The sequence below is a fragment of the Patiria miniata genome, unplaced genomic scaffold (assembly GCF_015706575.1).
Source record: "Patiria miniata isolate m_02_andy unplaced genomic scaffold, ASM1570657v1 HiC_scaffold_5, whole genome shotgun sequence".
NCBI lineage: Eukaryota > Metazoa > Echinodermata > Asteroidea > Valvatida > Asterinidae > Patiria > Patiria miniata.
Genome location: NW_024037072.1, coordinates 1,107,145 through 1,125,607, shown reverse-complemented (window position 1 = coordinate 1,125,607; position 18,463 = coordinate 1,107,145). Strand labels below are relative to the sequence as shown.

The following is an 18,463-nucleotide window of genomic DNA, read 5'->3' as shown; positions in this document are numbered from 1 at the left end:
CGAGTTGATACAGCGATATAACCCAATAGTATGGCGATATAACGGCCAAATAACGGCATAAAAAAATTAACTTGCGTAACGAAGTGACGAATAGGAGCCACCGTAGAATTCGGAAGACGTTCAGGAGCATGGAGTGTAAATCATGATCGATGGCGATGGCACTTTGCAATAAATTACGGCCTCTTGTTCAAAATCTTCCCAAGATTTCATGGAACCAACGGAAGCTTCTCATATCTCCAACCGTGCCGGCACGTGCAGCAGCAGCAGTAAGATGTATCAGCATCGATCGTAAGTTGGCATAAACTGAACTACCACAGTGTTGTCCAGTTTCCGGACACATTGTTTTATGTGATAATTGGGCGCTTTCGGTGATTTTTTTCCTGGCTGTTATTATTGAACCTGGGTTTAATTTCAAGATGTTAGGCTGGCTTTCACAAATTAAAGACTTTCGAATTTTTGAAATCGGATGACCACAAGCATGACAAGTGCCAAGTGGAGATATTTCACTAGTTTGTGTTTGTTTCAAAGACAAAGACAATTAATTCTCAACTGTTAATGTTATTATTTATGGTGTTCCCTAACGTGGCACTCTTCGACATAATACCCCAACTTTCCTCATCAGTGTTGCCAAACTTCTTTGTTGACAAACTTCAAATTCATTCAGTGAAAAAATACATTGACCTTGTTAATTAAGATAGTGGATATTTTGCCGGAGGTAATGACGGCAAACTAACGATTACTAAAGGTTTGCTGGCGGCAATCCATATCAACAGAGGGCGCTGTACTCTTTAAAATGGGGCTGATTTATAAGATGTATTAAATTCCCATCAAACGTTATGTAGCACGTTTGGTGTAGTGGTTAAGCAAAGGCTCTAGTAAGCGGGATGACCGCGTTCGAATCCGACCGCATCACATTTTTAAGTTTATTTTCTCATCCCCAAATAAATAAGAATATTCTTCTTTTATTATTTTAACATGTCCCAAACATTTTTTGCAGAGTATTACATTTTCTTTTTCAGATTTGTGGCTCTGGAGGATTTTTTTTTAAAGGGAAATAAAGTCCGAAATTATAAAATGGTCTGAATCCCATCTTGTGAATACGAGGTAACAACGATAATTTTGGCAAAAAAGGAGCCAGACTAAAACTTGTCACCAGAAAATGTTTTTTAAGTACAAAAAAACAGTAACTGCGCATGTTCAGTGCATATCCGGCAAACTAACGTTTACTAAAGGTTTGCCGTCTCCGGCAAAATATACACTGCCGTTAATTAATGCTTGCAATTTATCTCTGTGAACAATTTCAGTTTCACGAAATTAAATCCGAAATTAAAAAACGGTGGTGTCCGGAAATTGGGCACAAATTGGCTGAGTGTTCCCCCAACGTGGCGCACTTGAATAAATCTTTAAAAAAATCCAAATTAACATTTAAGAATTTATGTAAAGTTGATAAATTCTGATAAACAATTATTATCTCTACTTACATACCCAACAAGAAGTTTATCAGCAAATTATTTTCTATTTTTGGGGGGACATTTTCAAAGGGTTCACTGTGCACTTCGAAATTAAATCGGAAAATGACAACGAAATAAATTTTGCTTCTAACTTTGTAACGGGAAGATAAACTCGTAATTTATGAACGGAAGTGTTTAGAACTTGATGAAATTTCACTTTCTGTGAAATTTCAGTTAAAAAACTTTTGCTCTCGCTAGGGCGCTACTGGTGAAATATCAAAGTGCGCCACGTTGGGGGCCCCACCACGTTAGGCTACATCAAAAATAACACTGGAACTCACTTTCCTTGCCTGCTGTGAACAGTGCAACTTTAGCTGCATTCAACATGTCAGTAATCTCTAATAATACAACGTTTGGAGCTAGTCTATTTCCACACGCATTGTGCAAGTTAGCAATCATTGATGTATCCGATAGGATATTTGCTGACTGAACCTACGGAAATGGAGATGAGATGAGACAATTACTGCTGCTGGTGACGGGGGTGGCGCTCTTAAGTCTTTTTAATTTATGGACAAAAATGCAGTAGGGCTTCTCACAACAGAGATTCCCAAATGAAAATAACTTCACGCAGTAGGTCTTTAAAGCATCATAAAGCCCGGTTCATACTCGGCGCGCTCTTTGTTCAACTATTTACTGGCGCAGAATGCAGTTGCAGCTGGCAGGTTTAAATTAGGCCCAAAAAAAAGTAGTTCTGCTTCCGGTTACCCTTTTTACCCTATTTTGACAGCCCCTACTCTAGTTTTTTGGGGGGAAAATGAGGAAACAAAAACCTGAAAAGCATCAATTAGGCCTACTACCTTTTACCCTTGACTTCACGGAGACACCTCCATATGGTGTACACCAAAAAATTGCCAAAAAAATTAATCCTTACCTACATGTACCTACCCTATTTCCAAATGTCATGTAATCTGAAGCAGAACTACTCTCTTTTTGTTTTGGCCTTATCCGAATATTTGGTCAAACGCAGTTTGGAGTAATCAAATACGAATTTATTCAAAAACAGACAGCCCTATATAGCAATGCTTGAGTGAAGGGGAAGTTAGAACTTTTCATTAATCCTATTTATTTTTATTCTAATAGCTGCTGCAGGTCTGACGGAAGAACAGAAAAGCTTCCAGTCAGTAGCCCTCAATTTTGCAAAGCAAGAAATGGCACCCTACATGAGACAATGGGATGAAGAGGTACAGCTTTTATCAGTGTGGATATGAAGTGGCTTTGTCGACTTGGAATTTCATTTGAATTCCATAATTTTGTTATTCCCAGGCTGTGAAGTAAACTTGCAAAATTGAATCAGTCTCTGAAATGCTACACATGTATGTCTTCACGCAACATTTTCTACAAGAGTTGTTCCTAACAATTTGGCATTTACTGGTTAAAACGCTTAAACAGAATAAATCAAAATTCATGAAATAAGTTTTCTGAGCACTGAAATAAAACCAAAACTTTAAAAAGGGAACTTTGTACTCACACTACACGTATGTGACTTCCAGTTTATTTTACAAACATCAGATGCACCTATAGGGTTTACAAAGTATGAGAAGCACCTCCAGAAATTGACAGCGTACAGTGGTAGGAACTAGGAAGTGTGTGGACAACATTTTGTCAATCAGTAAAACATCGCCAGGCCAAGATCAACTTTCCTATGCCTCTCTGACATGCAACACACACATACCTGGCAGACAACAGCTTTTGCAAAAGTGTTTGCTACATGTATGTAAATGAAAGGGGCATATAAGAGTTTGGATGAATGTTCAATGATATGTATTCTCAGCCTTGCTTTTCCCCAAAATCTATGACTCAAGGAAATCTAAAATAAATTGTGCATCATTACACTTGATTTATGACCCAAGCTATTGTGGGTCATTACACTTGATTTATGGCCCAAGCCTATGAACAAGTTCTGACAAGTGAGAAAATTATCGATATTGCCTCTCCCCCCTCCCCCTCTCTTCCCCCACCCACCCTCTCCCACTCAGGAGATATTTCCCGTGGACATTCTGCGCAAGGCAGGCAGTCTTGGATTTGGAGGCATCGTCGTTGGAGAAGACGTCGGAGGTTCAGGACTGACACGTCTGGATTCCTCTGTTATATTTGAAGCCCTATCCCAGGGCTGTGTCAGTACCACAGCTTACATGAGCATCCATAAGTAAGATGACAGACCCATGTACATGTAATACATGACACAAAAACAATATTTGCTGGTACAAATTAAAGGGATGATTTTTTATTAAATGGGATTAAATTTATCGTAAAGTTTTTTTATAAGTATGTGATATGGGAACGATTGTCTTCTCAGACAGATCAACAAATTACACGAGTGATGACTTTGTCATCTTTCATCTCACATTCATTCATGATATAAGCAAACAGGCTGTTCCTGTTTGCTGCCCTCATTGGCACAACTTTCCATTCTGATTATTACCACGCAAGACTTATACAGTGAAACGCCGTGATAATGAACATCGAGGGATCCACAGAAATTGTTTGTAATAGTGATCGTTTGGTATAGCGAATTTAAGCTGTCGGTGCTCCGGTACTCCCGTTTCAATAAATAGCGCCCTTCAGAACTTCACCCAGCACGCCCTGGTAGTTACTCTAATGTGAATGAATGTGTTTCCCCTTAAAACACTGTTAATGGAAATCAAACAAGTTCTTCGACACCCAGCGTTGAAAATTTAACATTTTGTGCAAATGCAAGACATCAGTCTACAAACTTGTTAAAATGCACAGCGATGATATAGCAAAGTGGACAGGAGAAATCTCCCCTCCACTCCTCCCCCACCCCCTGTTAGTGTTAGAGCACTCTCTTATTTTGTCTTTTTTTGTCTTCGTCAAATGATCACATGATCACAGTATGTGTTGCTGGATGGTTGATGAGTTTGGTAATAGCAACCAGAGACACGCTGTTCTCCCTGCATTGTGCTCTATGGAGAAGCTTGCCTCCTACTGTCTGACGGAGCCTGGCAGTGGTAGCGATGCTGGGTCCTTATCAACCACAGCACGACGAGATGGTGACCATTACATCCTGAATGGGTCAAAGGTAAGAGGTCATGGGCAGCTTGGATAATTTGCCATGTTGAGGTCAAAGTCATGCCCTACCGGTACCTGTGGCTCACACATCCCACATTGCATCAAGATCTTCACAGCACTTGTGACGTAACACTAAATCCCAACATTTGAAGGTAGAATTTCGTCATTCAGATTAAATTCTTTCCAGTAATTTCATCAGACAACATTTTGATCAGGTAAGGGCATGAAACTGACAACCTTTGAAGCATAGAGACTCTTTCCTGTTAGTGTTTTGTAGTAACCATGGAACAACTCCACCCACATTTGTAACTTGTATCGTAATGTTTTTGCATTGCTTAAAATGTCCCTTATGCATTAAAATTTGATTTTTAAGTAAATTCACAATGTGGGGATAGTATTGTTACATGGATAGCTCGAGATTGGATGTCGATGCTTAAATTTGATTTGCAAGTAAACCACAAAGGGAAACTGACCAGGTGCATTATACTAATTTTTAAAAGCTGAACAAAGAAATTTACTGAAGTGGGGTTTGAACCCGCAACCTCTGGAGTACCATTGCGACTCTCTACCAGCTGAGTTATCAGGCCCTATGTTAGCAGTTCCCCAATTTTGTCAATGTCTTTGTTCAAGGGGCGCTAATCAGAAGCCATCAACCTGTATATTCCATGTAGCTAGCAAAACCCAATCTCACAATGCCATCAACATCAGCAATCCTGGGTAGAGCACCGGAACGGTAATGCGGAGGTCACAGGTTCAAACCACGATGCTGTCAATTTCTTTGTCCAACCTACTAAACTAAAATGTGAATTTGATTGTATTCAGGCATTCATAAGCGGTGGCGGTGACACTGACGTATACGTAATGATGGTCAGAACCGGTGAGCCAGGCCCCAGAGGAATATCATGCGTTATGGTAGAGAAGGGATCCCCGGGACTTAGCTTTGGCAAGAAGGAAAAGAAGGTACTGCTGTTATCATAAAATGGTTGTGGTTTAATCACAAAGAAAAAGGGATAAAAAAAAGTTGGAAATATACATACTGCGTAGAGAGTCCCAAGGTTTGAAACGTTCAATACCAAAAAATTAAACTGGCATGAGGAAGCCCCAGTCCTTTAATTTGGCACAAGGTAATTGTGTTAGAAGCTTTGTTTCCAGTCAACTGTTACATATTGTCTTGCTGTCATGGCACATGAATGCATATGGCACACAATTGGTCCATCTTTACATAAAGATTGACATGCAGGGTGAGTCAAAAAAAGTGTGCGTTCTCTCAGCAAAGCAAAAAAAAAACAACACACATCCCTATGTGATTTGTTTTTGTTTTGCTGAAAGAACACTTACCTTCTTTTTTCCCCTTAACTTGCTCTGTTTTACTTTGTGTGTCTGTGAAGAAAAAAATTTGTCTTTAACAAAAATTGAAATGATATGTCGTCCTGTACATAAGCCAGTTAAATTAATCTGATCATCTCAAAAACAGTGCTATTTCTACATCCATGCGTAAATTTCTAAAACACCACTTATGCGTTGATTTTGTTTTTTAGATGGGTTGGAATTCACAGCCCACACGGATGGTCATCATGGAAGATTGCAGGATACCAGTGTCTAATAGACTCAGTGAAGAGGGTATGGGCTTCCAGATTGCCATGAAAGGTACATTTTTAAATTAAATTTATATTCATTTGCTCAGATTAGTCATTTCATTTCGTTTGTTTAATTCGTTCAGCTCTCGCGGCCATGATTCCAAATTATAGCTTAACTAACAATGAATTGTTACATATAAAAATAATTTTGAAAAAAATACTAAATATCACTGAAATCAAAGAGATAATTAATTTCAAAAATAGACCAAAAATACAGCTTAAACATGGGTTTAACTTAAATAGCACACCTAAAATACGAAAAACCTTCATACCTTTTGCAATGCCAGATTAAAGGGAATATACATCATTTGCTTTTGCTGTAATTTTCAGAAATGGATGGAATTGGGGGGTTGGAAATATATAGCAAATATAGTTACACTGACTTTTTTGAGGTTTTGGGTTCGAAAATGCTATAAAAACCAAGAAAAACAATCATTTTCCTGAAGTCTGGTTCCCTGACTTCATATAAGAAGAAACAGAGCAGTTTACATACATTGGGGAATTGTCAGGTGAGGGAACCAGACTAGCTGGCTCGTACCCGTTCATAGGTTTGTAATCGATTGCACACAGGTGCGATGGTCAATGTGGGCCAGTATTTGAAAAAAAGCCAGTTTTTTCCAACGCTGATCGGCCGATCAGCGTTGGAAATTGATACAAAAATACCACTTTTCTTGAAAATAATAGTAGACCAGGTGCCATGATTTTACAGGATGCTTTACACTGTCATTCACTAACAATCCAGCAAAGTATTTCAAAATGATTTGGTAGTTTTATTTGTTGATGTTTGCAAATGTTGTATTTTCCCCTTTAAAGCAAGGACCGGGCTATTAATGTGAGATTACCACTGTTTCAGAGTTCTCTGTGATGAGAGTTTGTGTTGGGGAGCTAGTGGCAAAATATTATTTTGGCAAGTTTGGGGGAAAGATTTGCATTCAAATGTACATTGTGTTATTCAGTTTTTTATCAAGGATTCCTGTTTAAGGTTTTAAATCTAGTAACACTGGGAGCATGCAAAATGGTGTCCTGAAGAACAGCAGCTGTGAGACGAAGAGACGACATGGTTTGTTTATGCTTTTTCTTGTGGGAGCTAGGTAAGAACGATATCCCCTTGACACATGTAAACAAAGCGCGATGTCATGTCATTTATAAAGGCTATAACGTTTGCTTGTTTTCAGGCTTGAACGGAGGCCGCCTCAGCATTGCTTCATGTTCGCTAGGCGCCGCCCAGGCCAGTATAGAAGCCGCAAGAGACCACCTTAAAGTCCGTAAACAGTTTGGCAAAACTCTAGAGAAATTTCAGGTGAGAAATATTTTTTGGAATTAAAGATTATGGAACGACCGGCAGATTTCAGCGGAAGAAATTTTACAGTCTTTAATCTTTGTATTGAGAAAAATTGGCAGATAGAAAGTGTCAATGAAGTGTTTCAGTTGTTGGATCTGTTTTGAAAGGTTTTAGATTTAGATTAGTTGAGCCAACACACACACTGCTGGCCTAGAGGTTGAAACCTCCGCACACTTGTTAGGATACTGAGGGTTTGATTCCAACTCCAGAAAGGCTGTCGACTGTTTCTCACAAATCTCCTGAGAAGAAGTTGAGTGTACAGTACCAGTAGTACTTCTTTGCTAATGGAAAACATCTTCATCATCAGATTGAAACTTGAAAATGTTACTCTCATTGAATATCCACTGCAGTCAACATTTGTGTGCATTTTGCTCCAGTATTTGCAATTCAGGTTAGCTGAGATGGCCAGTGAGTTGGTGGCCTCTCGTCTCATGGTGCGCAACGCAGCGAGGGCGCTACAGGATGGCTCGCCAGATGCTGTGCCGCTCTGTGCCATGGCTAAACTCATTACCACACAAAGGTGCTCATGGGTAAGGAAACACCTCTTAGTTTTCTTATATTTAACATTTTTCTGTTTTTGCTGATGAATCAGCTTCTTGATCAATGTCATTGTTTGCAGTCTTTTGTTTATGAGCTTTGGTGTAAACTGTAAGAAACTCAATAGAATTACATATGGTAGCCATCTTAAAGGCCTTTAGTTATTTTAAATCAGTAATACTGAATGAACAATGATTCTGCTTATGCCTTTCTTAATAGCAGAACAGAGGCTGCAAAAACGGTTGCTCTGCATAATACCAATAAGGTCAAGTAAAAAAAGATGATGTTCCCGAAAGACTATGTATGTTTGGAAGAGAAAAAGTAAAATGCATATCATGGTGATAGAACTGTTGATTACATTAGGTGTGCAAATGAAAACAGCTCCAGCATTTTTCTTTGTCCTGTAAAAATTAAAAGAAGAGAAGTGCGGTTGACTTTTTGAGGTAAATTATGCAAGAATGTTGTCTCTTGATGAGTAACCAAATGCAGCCTTTTTTTCATAGATTTGCAACGAAGCGCTACAGATGTTTGGAGGTTACGGTTATTTGAAAGATTATCCAGTCCAACAGTATCTTAGAGACATCAGGGTACATGAAATATTGGAAGGTAAGTTTGAAAGCTTTGGAAAAATGTGTCTCAATTCGTTTTCTTTTTATTTCTTCAACTTGCCTATTCATGTATGTGATGTAGCATCCTACATATTATGAGTATTAGTCTGACGCCACATTTCATGTACTTCCATGAAGTATTTCATCAAAATGTTACATTGACTTGATCATTTGTTTTCAACTTTTTCATCTGTCACCAGGCACCAGCGAAGTGATGAGGTTACTTATATCAAGAGATCTTCTCCAAGAGTAGTGGAGTCTGTTAGAAGTAGCATCCGAATACACATTGAAATTCACTGGCACAAAGCAAATTCAAACCCCCAAAATTGAGTCAGATCACTTGTACTGTTGGTTAATGAAGATGATAGTACAGACTCTTATGTACAAGAATTCCCTCATTGGTGAAAATGGCAATGCATACAGATATCAAGGTGCGATTGGGCACCATCTTGCCCACATGTGGCGGGAGGAGAGGATGCAATGGAGGGGAGGCTTTGCCCCCCACTTTTAAACCTTACCCACCCACATTTGGCTACTGATCTTGCCGTGTGTTTTCTGTTATATGCAGATTTTATGAACAGTGAATAGCTTGCAGAATCCAGCAAAGTTACCTTCACAGGCTTCATAGCGTACATATCGCCCTCGCTTGTTCATGCGGAGCCACACCAAATGAAACGCGGCTTCAAGTTTTTCATTGTGCACCTAGCCTTTTGAGAAATTAAAAAAAAAAATTCAAATTTATTATTTGGACTGCAGTGGCTTCATGATCTTGAGCATCAAACTCAAAATCTGTGGGTAGATCTGCAGATTTGAGTAATTGTGGGTTCAGGTTTAGCCTATGAGGTATTTGTATGTGTCCTATGCCAAGGAACTTTATAATAAGATCAAAGCGCTTTACAATATAATTACCCAGCTCCCTGGCCAGGCCCGTCGCAAAGGGGGGACCGTGTGGGGCCTGGCTCCCCTTGGCGAGCAATTAATTGCCCTCCACCCCCCCCCCCCCCATAGCAAAAGCCATATATGTATTTTTGTATTTTTTATGGTAGTGCCCCCCCCCCCCCCCCCCCCCCCCCCAGTTGTTACCCCTGATGCTTGGGACTGGTGACGGTGCCGTCCCTGGGGAGTATGCAGCCGTTTGGGCACAAGGCAGCTAAAATCAGTGACAATTATTAATCATCACAGGCCCTCACTTTGTAACTACTTGCTTCTTCCTGCTGAGGAGTAAAATGGGTACAAGTGACGGCAGTGGTGGTTATTGTATTTGATTAAGCTGTTTGCTTCCAATATGGCAGCATCAAGTTGTATACTCCTTATATGAGGCTGTGATTGATGTAAGACTGTTTTATGGGCCCAGTACTAGTCCTATTGGTCGAAAAACAAAACCCGTCATGTGGGTGGTCTTAAAACCCTATCTAAACACTTGTCACCTTCGGCTCAGGCTATTTTCAGCGGCCAGGCCTCTAACTGGTTTTAAACCGCACAATTGTAACTGCTCCATCACATTGTTATCCCCTTATTATGATTTCTGGCCAAGATTTTGTCTGGGATTTGAGAAGACTGGATTCATAAAGTTTCATGGGAAGTTTTTTTTTTTATATACTCTTCACCTTTCAGCCTCAGCACAAATCTGGTGGCAGACTTTTCATTGGATTTTAGCAGCAGAGTGTCTTTAAATTTACTTTGGAAATGTTTGTTTGTATGACAGGAAATGAACCAAGGAGGTTCATATTTATGCATTTCAAAGGATATAGGATCATGGAAGAAATTATCAAGTCACGTTTTAACTATCTCTATGGTGTTTTCAAGTTATTGTTTATATTACACGGTGTGTTTAAAAAGCTTTTACAAATATAAAGAGTTTTTGGCCTAATACAGGCTGATATATTTATCAATTTCTTTATATAATTCAATAAATGAGGTAACTTTATTTGTACAGTAAACTGTTGGCAGCTCTTTGTCAGTTTTAGTTTGTTTTGTTCGTTTCTGAGACTGGTTAGGGTTTGCTGGTAACGTGAGTGGTTGGTTTGGTTATAGTTGGTCATTACAGTTGGTACTTTATATGTAGTGATAGACTGGTTTACAGGCCGGCTCGATTGTCATTGCTTGCTGGCAGTCCGTCTGGCTGGTCTGCTTGATGGCTTGAGGATCGGCTGATCAGCAAGCTTAAAATTTTGCCCCAGGGGTGGGGATTTTAAAACCCAGGGCTGATTTTAAAATCGCTTCAAAAGTGGCAATCCCCACGTCTGGTTTGAGGCAGCCCAGGGTAGGGGGAAATTTTTTTTTTTACTTGTATTTTCTCTCCATAAACCGTACGATTAAATGTAAATGTACGATTCATAATCCAGAACCCACCCACCCAATTCCCCGCCATAAATCCACACCCACTGGGCCCTAGGCAGGGCCGGCGCAGTGAGTACGTGACTTCCCGCACGCGCGTATGTCCTTTTGTTTAGTCAGTGACCCCACACAAATATTTCTAGTTGCATGTCCTTGCCGCGTGTGGTCTGGGTACCGCGCGCAGTTATCATGGCGCTCCGAAGACTTGCAACTTGGTCTTGGAAGCAGGGTCAATTTCCAGGCTTTCGGACGGCATTATGTGCAGAGCGATTAGCAGCTGTTAGTAGAACAAGTGGGCCAGTGCTTGTTGTAAGTATTTCAGATATTGAATTAAAAATATTGTGCATCTGTGTGAGTTTAATTTTCAATCAATGGCCAGCAATGGAGACGGCTATCAAAATGAAAACACTGAAAAAGGGGGCGTGGCGTAGGTGTGTGCTATTAATGGCGAGTGTATGGCCCCCTTCCCTATAACTTACTTATAGTTATAAGAGAAAAATATCCACTTTTAATTTATTTATTTACCAAACTAGTTGATGACATTCAGAACAAACAGGTATGACATTGATCATGTTGATAAAGCCTAGGGCAGGGTTTTGACTTTTGGAGGAAAATTTGGGGGGTAAAAATTAAAATTAAAAATTAGATAGTGGATATTTTGCCGGAGGTAACGCCGGCAAACTAACGTTTACTAAAGGTTTGCCGGCGGCAATCCATATCAACAGAGGGCGCTGTACTCTTTAAGATAGGGCTGAATTATAACATGTATTATTCCCACCAAAATTGTGTAGCACAATCGGTGCAGTGGTTAAGCAATGGCTCTAGTGAGTGGGATGTCCCGAGTTCGACTTCTGATCCCTGCCACATTTCTATGTTTTTTTTCCCATCCCCAAATAAATAAGAATATTCTTCTTTTATTATTTTAATATGTCTCAAACATTTTATTGCAGAGTACTACTTTTTCTTTTTCAGATTTGTGGCTCTGGAGGATTTTTTTTTAAAGGGAAATAAAGTCCGAAATTATAAAATGGTCTGATTCCCATCTTGTAAATACAAAGTTACAACGATAATATTGGCATGGAGCCAGACTAAAATTTGTCACCAGAAAATGTTTAAGTACAAAAAACCAGTAACTGCGCATGTTCAGTGCATATTCGGCAAACTAACGTTTACTGAAGGTTTGCCATCTCCGGCAAAATATCCACTGCCTAAAAATTATGATGATGATGATGATGACAAAACGCAACACAAAAATAAAGATGGTGATCACCGCAATGTGCCATGAACATGAAATACCGCGCTGAATCGAAGAGAAGACTGCTCTTTAGATTAACATGATTGAAAAGGTCATTTTTTAATGATAAACAAATTTGATCAACATTATAAGAGGGGCCCTACACTAGCTACACTACACGATCACCATTTAATTATCATAAGACTATATGTAATTAAACTTTACTTTCACCTTTGGTATAGAATGCAGTAGCCTGTCGCAATATTTTCCTTTTATGAACTGCATAACCTTAACCGCTCGTCATTTGCAAAACGTTGAAAGCATCAAACGAATGTGAGGCTCAGCCTGGCCGGGGAAATATTTTCATCTTTGTTACAAAAGAATATGACTGAGGTAAATTGATATGGATCACATAATCTCAAAGAGTTGAAATTTAAATAACATGTTTTACTTTTGTAGATCTACATGTATGTTTAAGTAGCAGTTTTGGACTTGTGTTTACACAAAATAATCATACTCGAAGTGGAGATAGTTATATTTCATTTGTTGTAGGAAAACCCTCATAAAAAAATGCCTTAGAAATCCCATGGGGAAAAGAGTTAAGAACTGAAATCCCAGCTTGAGCATTTAGGTTTGTTTTCATGTACTTACGAAAAGCAAGTGATTCACTGTATTTTTTTCTATGCATAGCAATCTCGACCTTTGACCTCCGACGGATCATCTTCGGAGGAGAAACTTGCCGCAGAGGCCTCTCGGCGAAGTCGGGACAAGCCCAACGTCTTCCAAAAGATCATCGATAGAGAAATCAAGGCAGATACAATCTATGAAGATGAACAGGTTGGTAAAGAACACTTAGGATATAACTCATTTCTCTACATGGAATCTTCCTGACTCCTTCAAAATTGTGCAGAATCCCAAGGCTATATATTATTTGAAATTGAAATTTTCAAGAGAGACAAATTCCATCTAAATGAATAGTAGTGCCTGGGCTTTTACCTTCCTGCATCCTTCAAAATCCTCAAAACTCCCAAGTAGATTTGAAAGATTCAGAGGGTTAAGATTATTCATAAACCCTAATCACTCTCTAGTCATTTTGCTAATAGAGCTAACACTAACAGAACATTCATGGGCAAAGTGAACATCATGCCCTTTGTGCCACTAGGCTTCAACAGTACTTAATCTATCAAAGAAGTGCAAAACTAGGTGTTGGATTTTGCCAGATTTGGGTTGACAGGAGAGGTATCACTAACCTCGTTGAGACTTTGTCTTTGAGATTTTCAAAATCCAACAGAATCCAGCAGTGCTGAAACATAAAGTTTGATCATTCTAACATCAACCAAAATCAAAAATGGAAGGCCTTCTGTTATAGGCCTACAAAGATATTGATGAATTAGGCCAAAAAAGAAAATAGTTCTGCTTCCTATTACATGGTATTTGAAAATAGGGTAATTAGGTAGGTATGGATTTTTTTTTGGGGGGGCAATGTTTTTGTGTGTATGATCATATGGAGGTGTCTGCATGTATCAAAGGGTAAAAGGTAGTAAGTTTTTGGTTTTCAGGTTTTTTTCCTCATTTTCCCAAAAAAATTAGGGTAGGGGCTGTCAAAATAGGGTAGGTAGGGTAACCGGAAGCAGAACTCTTTTTTTGGGGGGGGCCTTACAAATCCCTTGTCCAGCTAAGATATAGGTCCAAAAGTGTCCAAGCAGCCAAAATCAATCAAGGGATTGTTCATTTCTAACTGCTTTGGCTACGGTTTTGAATGGACTGTAAATTGATTGATCTGTTAGTGCTATGGCTGGCTGCTGAGGGTTGGTGGAATTTGGCCAGTCACAATGCTCACCCTTTCTGATGTGACTAGTCTGCGTGTAATGGTATAGCAGGGAAATTGGATTGAGTTTTTGACCAGTTGTTTGTGACTGTTCAAATGACATCTGAATAAAACATGTGTTGAAATCTTCACGTGACTTCTGTCTGGGTTTCAGTTTACACAAATATTGTTAGATCCAACAGTAAATTTATTAAATTGTTTTATCCAACAGTGTATGGCCTTCCGAGATGTTAATCCAGTTGCACCGGTTCACATAATTGTCATCCCACGCAAGCCGATTCCTTGCCTGAGTGAATCCAGCGATGCCGATGCGCCTGTGAGTATTTTCTATTAATCTGCATTTTGTCACAGAAATTTTTTTTGTTTCCTTAAAAAGGTAACTAACTGCTCGTCCAAAATAGTTCATAGAGAATAGCATTTTGATGGCATTTCTTACAATAATTGGCATTTTCTGAAAAATATTTGTTACCGTAGTACTACCCTATATTTTGAGGGAATGAAAAAAATAGGGGGAAATCAAAGTAAAGTACCCAAACAAACAAGTTTCACAAAGAAAAATGTTGACTTTGATGTTAAAAACTGTCCTGTACTTGCGTGTTGACTTTTTGAAAGCAGGCATGTAACTTTTCATAGGATCTGCTGATATTCTCGGGTTTTTTTTCACTTCGCACTTATGCCGTCACAAATTGAAAAATACTGAAATATAATAATAATATAATAATAACGGCAATTTATAACGCGCCGGTATCCGCCATAAATGACCCTCATGGCGCAATACAAAAATCAAGTCAAATCAGAAATAACAAAACAATTAAATTTAACTAAACAAGAATATTCTGAGTGATCTGAAACAAATAGGTCTTCAGGGCCACTTTAAATTCAGAAAGCGATGAGATATTGCGAATGGCGAGGGGTAGTTTGTTCCAAAGATGAGGACCTGCGTAAGCAAATGATCGATCACCCCAAGATTTGTGAGTGTGAGGGACAACAAGCAAAGAAGCATCAGAAGATCTCAATCAAAAGTCTTGAAAAGCTTGAAATTTCCTATGTTTTGGTTATTTCCCAGTAGGGAGATATGGACTGAGTCATGCCATTTACTAGTGTGTTAAAGTTTCTTCCTGGTAGATGTCCTTGGGTTTGGTTTTTCACGGGATTAAGCCAAATTTCATCATTTATTAACCCTGACGGTGTTTTGCTTTTCATAGCTTCTTGGCCATCTTATGACTGTTGCACGTAAAGTAGCAGCACTTGAAGAACTAAAAGATGGTTTTAGGATTGGTAAGTACAGACAGCCTTTTCCCCCTTTTCTTTGTTTTAACATGTGGAGTGCTGTGGCCTGGTGGTTAAGGGCATCGGATTTGCTGTCTGCGGGTAATCCTGCAGGTTGTAGGTTTGAGTCCAGCCTGGGGTCATGGTGCGTGTGCCCTTGGGCAAGGCACTTTGTCACTCATTGCTCCTCTCATCCCAGGAGTAAATGGGTACCTGTGAGGGCAGAGATGGTTATTGTGGTTGATTTAGCTTCCTTACGCCTAACAGGCTGCATCGAGCTGTATACTTCTCAGGGAAGGGAGAAGGTTTCAGGAGTGTTTGCCCGTTGAAACAGGGAAAATAATAATTGTAAAGTGCTTTGATGCCCCGTTGCGGCGTAAAAGCGCTATATAAATGCCTGCTATTATTATTATTATTATTAACATTATGGCCAACCAAACTCGCCTCAATCTTCCCCCTTTCCAAAAAAAAATGATAAAACCTAAAGTATTCTATAAAGGCATAAGACCCTGTCAAGTATTTAAGTTTTCCAACTCTAACTCCCCTTTTGGCATTTTGCTAGGGACCTTGCCAGATCACCCGTAGGAGCCCAATGACACAGTCTTTCTTCTCTAACTTTCAAGCTACATTGAGTACACAAGATACCCTGTACTAACCTTAACCCTCCCAAGTTCTACAAAACCTAAAGCTTGTGTGAATTGTTTGAAGGGTCGTGTTGTTAGCGGGGCATTCTAAATGTGAGGATTCCAAGTTTTATTCGCATGCTTACAAAACTCTCTGTCTCTCGTCTTCCAGTTTTGAATGACGGTCGCCATGGTTCCCAGTCTATCTACCATCTCCATGTCCATGTCATCGGAGGTCGACAGATGCGCTGGCCACCAGGCTAACGTGTGGCAACCAGGCTATCATGATTGGCCACACACTGATAATAGAGGGCTCCTTGAGAATGCATGACCACTGAAGTCGTAGGAGAACAACTTATTTTGCAGGATGTGATTTTGGGTTGTTAATCCATATGTGATTGGTTGTCGTGGATTTTGTATAAAACTGGAATTTTGTGATTTAATTGACGAACGCGGTACTAAACCATAAAGTATGGGTCAAAATGAGATTTTGGCTTAACAAACGGAGATTATAACGTCTGACAGTTGTTGAAATTACAGCACGGAGCATAAAGCCCGTATAGCAATGTTCTATACAGATTGTGCCCACCTTTGATCTCCGTTGCATATCAAGTCTTTAGTTTTGTTATGAATAATGATGTACCCCTAAGAGCTGTTTACACAGAAATCATGTGATATTAATGTTGAGAATATTGTTTCAATTTGTTTGTAAATAATTCCTCTATCGTGGCAATGTTTTCCCAAATCAGAAGGTCATTTTCCAAAAGATGTAACCAACAAGTTGTTCATTTTTGATTTGACTCAGAAAAAAAGTCTTTTGGGCAATTTTAAGTTGGGGTTTTTTTTTCAGAGCCTTGCAGATTTTTATTTCACCATCCTTGCCACAAAACAAATAATTATGCTTGTACATGTAGTAACTAGTACAGCAAATGTACATTGAGGTCAGCTTAAACAACTCGCATTTAAAATATCAGAGTGCAGGAATTGTTCCTTAATTCAGTGAAAGTTGACACACTGCTGTAGTGAGCATGGTGAGTGAGGAGTCTGTCCGATTCCAAGCCATGATAGTAAATAACTTGGCTATCGCTTGCAGTTACATTTGTGCCTATGGCTGCGGCTGTAGCCACTTCCCATAGGCTCATGTGTTACAGCTAGCCATAGCCAGGTCATTTTGGAGGCAGTCTGTGTTCAAATTACTTGGCTACGGCTTGAAATTACACACATGTCTATGGCTGTGGCTGCAGCCACATCCCATAGATTTGTGTGTTACAGCTAGCCGTAGCCAGGTCATTTGGAGGCAGTCTGTGTTCAAATTACTTGGCTATGGCTTGAAATTACACACACGTCTATGGCTGCGGCTGAAGCAACATCCCATCGACTTGTGTGTTACTGCTAGCCGTAGCCAGGTCATTTGGAGGCAGTCTGTGTTCAAATTACTTGGCTATGGCTTGAAATTACACACATGTCTATGGCTGCGGCTGAAGCAACATCCCATCGACTTGTGTGTTACAGCTAGCCGTAGCCAAGTCATTTGGAAGCAGTCTGTGTCCAAATTACTTGGCTACGGCTTGAAATTACACACACGTCTATGGCTGCGGCTGCAGCCACTTCCCATAGACTCGTGTGTAATTTCAAGCCGTAGCCAAGTACGTAATTTGGACACAGCCTCAGTCCAAGTTGTCAGTTGTGAATTGAGTCACATGAGAGTCATGGAAAGTGCATGAATTATAACAACACTAGCTGTACTTTATAATAATGCATGTGTACCTGCTTATTGATGCTTAGAAAAGAAAAGTGAAATTAATTATCAGAGTGTGGGTTGTCGGTGTATGTGAATTACAGACAAGATGTATCAAGCGTGCATGAACAGTTTTCTTTGGTTAGGTTGTTTCCTGCTCTTTTCACTCCTTTTTGTTGCAATTGTAAATGGAACTCTAATACTTGTGCAGTTGTGAACCCTTTTTTTTCGTAGCAACCAAGTTGCATATCTGGGGAAATAACTTGTCAGTATGAAAAATGAAGCATTATGCTAAAAATGTTACTGCAGTATAAACATGTTGATGTTCAGTAGAGATTGGCAAATTTTCAACTTCAGTTGCTTGAAACTTGCTGAAAAGTTAAAAAATATCGAATTTGTGCAGATAGAATTTATTATTGTGGAGACTTAAAGGGAATGTACATCATTGCCTTTTGTTGTAATTTTCAGAAATGAACTATTCGAGGGGTTAGTATAATAGATCAAATATTGTTACACTGACATGTTTGAAGTTTTGTGTTCGAAAATGCTGGAAAAACCAAGAAAAACAAAAATGTTCAAGTAGTCTGGTTCCTTGACTCCACTAAAGATAAAATGGATCAATTTATAGATGCCGGAAAATTGTAAGGTAAGGGAACCAGCCTAGCTGGCCTGCACCCGTTCATGAACATAACCAATAGCAAACAAAATTTGGACTGAAAAAAAGTGTAAAGTTGGAGCAGTAGTTCAAAAATAGTTAGGTTTTTCCAAC

General features: G+C 39.4%; 2 protein-coding genes across 4 annotated transcripts; both read left to right on the top strand.

Annotated features, from left to right (window-relative positions):
* The first annotated feature begins 44 nt into the window (after window positions 1-44).
* Window positions 45-9,385, top strand: LOC119740920 (isobutyryl-CoA dehydrogenase, mitochondrial-like). The gene is made up of 10 exons (XM_038216404.1): window positions 45-288; window positions 2,592-2,692; window positions 3,488-3,657; window positions 4,365-4,551; window positions 5,364-5,501; window positions 6,080-6,188; window positions 7,354-7,478; window positions 7,898-8,050; window positions 8,561-8,663; window positions 8,866-9,385. The coding sequence occupies exons 1-10, from the start codon at window positions 150-152 to the stop codon at window positions 8,916-8,918; spliced, it is 1,278 nt and encodes a 425-aa protein (XP_038072332.1). The 5' UTR covers window positions 45-149; the 3' UTR covers window positions 8,919-9,385.
* Window positions 9,386-11,125: 1,740 nt separating this feature from the next.
* Window positions 11,126-18,125, top strand: LOC119740921 (histidine triad nucleotide-binding protein 2, mitochondrial-like). 3 transcript variants are annotated; one of them, XM_038216406.1, is made up of 5 exons: window positions 11,126-11,308; window positions 12,927-13,073; window positions 14,276-14,380; window positions 15,270-15,342; window positions 16,129-18,125. In XM_038216406.1, exons 1-5 carry the CDS (start codon window positions 11,150-11,152, stop codon window positions 16,218-16,220), a joined length of 576 nt encoding a protein of 191 aa, XP_038072334.1. In that variant the 5' UTR covers window positions 11,126-11,149; the 3' UTR covers window positions 16,221-18,125. The 3 variants fall into 3 exon arrangements, with proteins under 3 accessions (XP_038072334.1, XP_038072333.1, XP_038072335.1); XM_038216405.1 differs by having other exon boundaries at window positions 11,133-11,311; XM_038216407.1 differs by lacking the exon at window positions 11,126-11,308 and adding an exon at window positions 12,606-12,629.
* The last annotated feature ends 338 nt before the right edge of the window (window positions 18,126-18,463 follow it).

Coding starts and splice junctions, on each gene's coding strand:
- LOC119740920 (XM_038216404.1), top strand. CDS start 150: ATGGCGATGGCACTTTGCAATAAATTACGGCCTCTTGTTCAAAATCTT. Junction 289..2,591: donor AAGATGTATCAGCATCGATC/GTAAGTTGGCAT, acceptor TTATTCTAATAG/CTGCTGCAGGTCTGACGGAA. Junction 3,658..4,364: donor GCTTACATGAGCATCCATAA/GTAAGATGACAG, acceptor ACATGATCACAG/TATGTGTTGCTGGATGGTTG.
- LOC119740921 (XM_038216405.1), top strand. CDS start 11,150: ATGTCCTTGCCGCGTGTGGTCTGGGTACCGCGCGCAGTTATCATGGCG. Junction 13,074..14,275: donor CAATCTATGAAGATGAACAG/GTTGGTAAAGAA, acceptor TTTATCCAACAG/TGTATGGCCTTCCGAGATGT. Junction 14,381..15,269: donor CCAGCGATGCCGATGCGCCT/GTGAGTATTTTC, acceptor TGCTTTTCATAG/CTTCTTGGCCATCTTATGAC.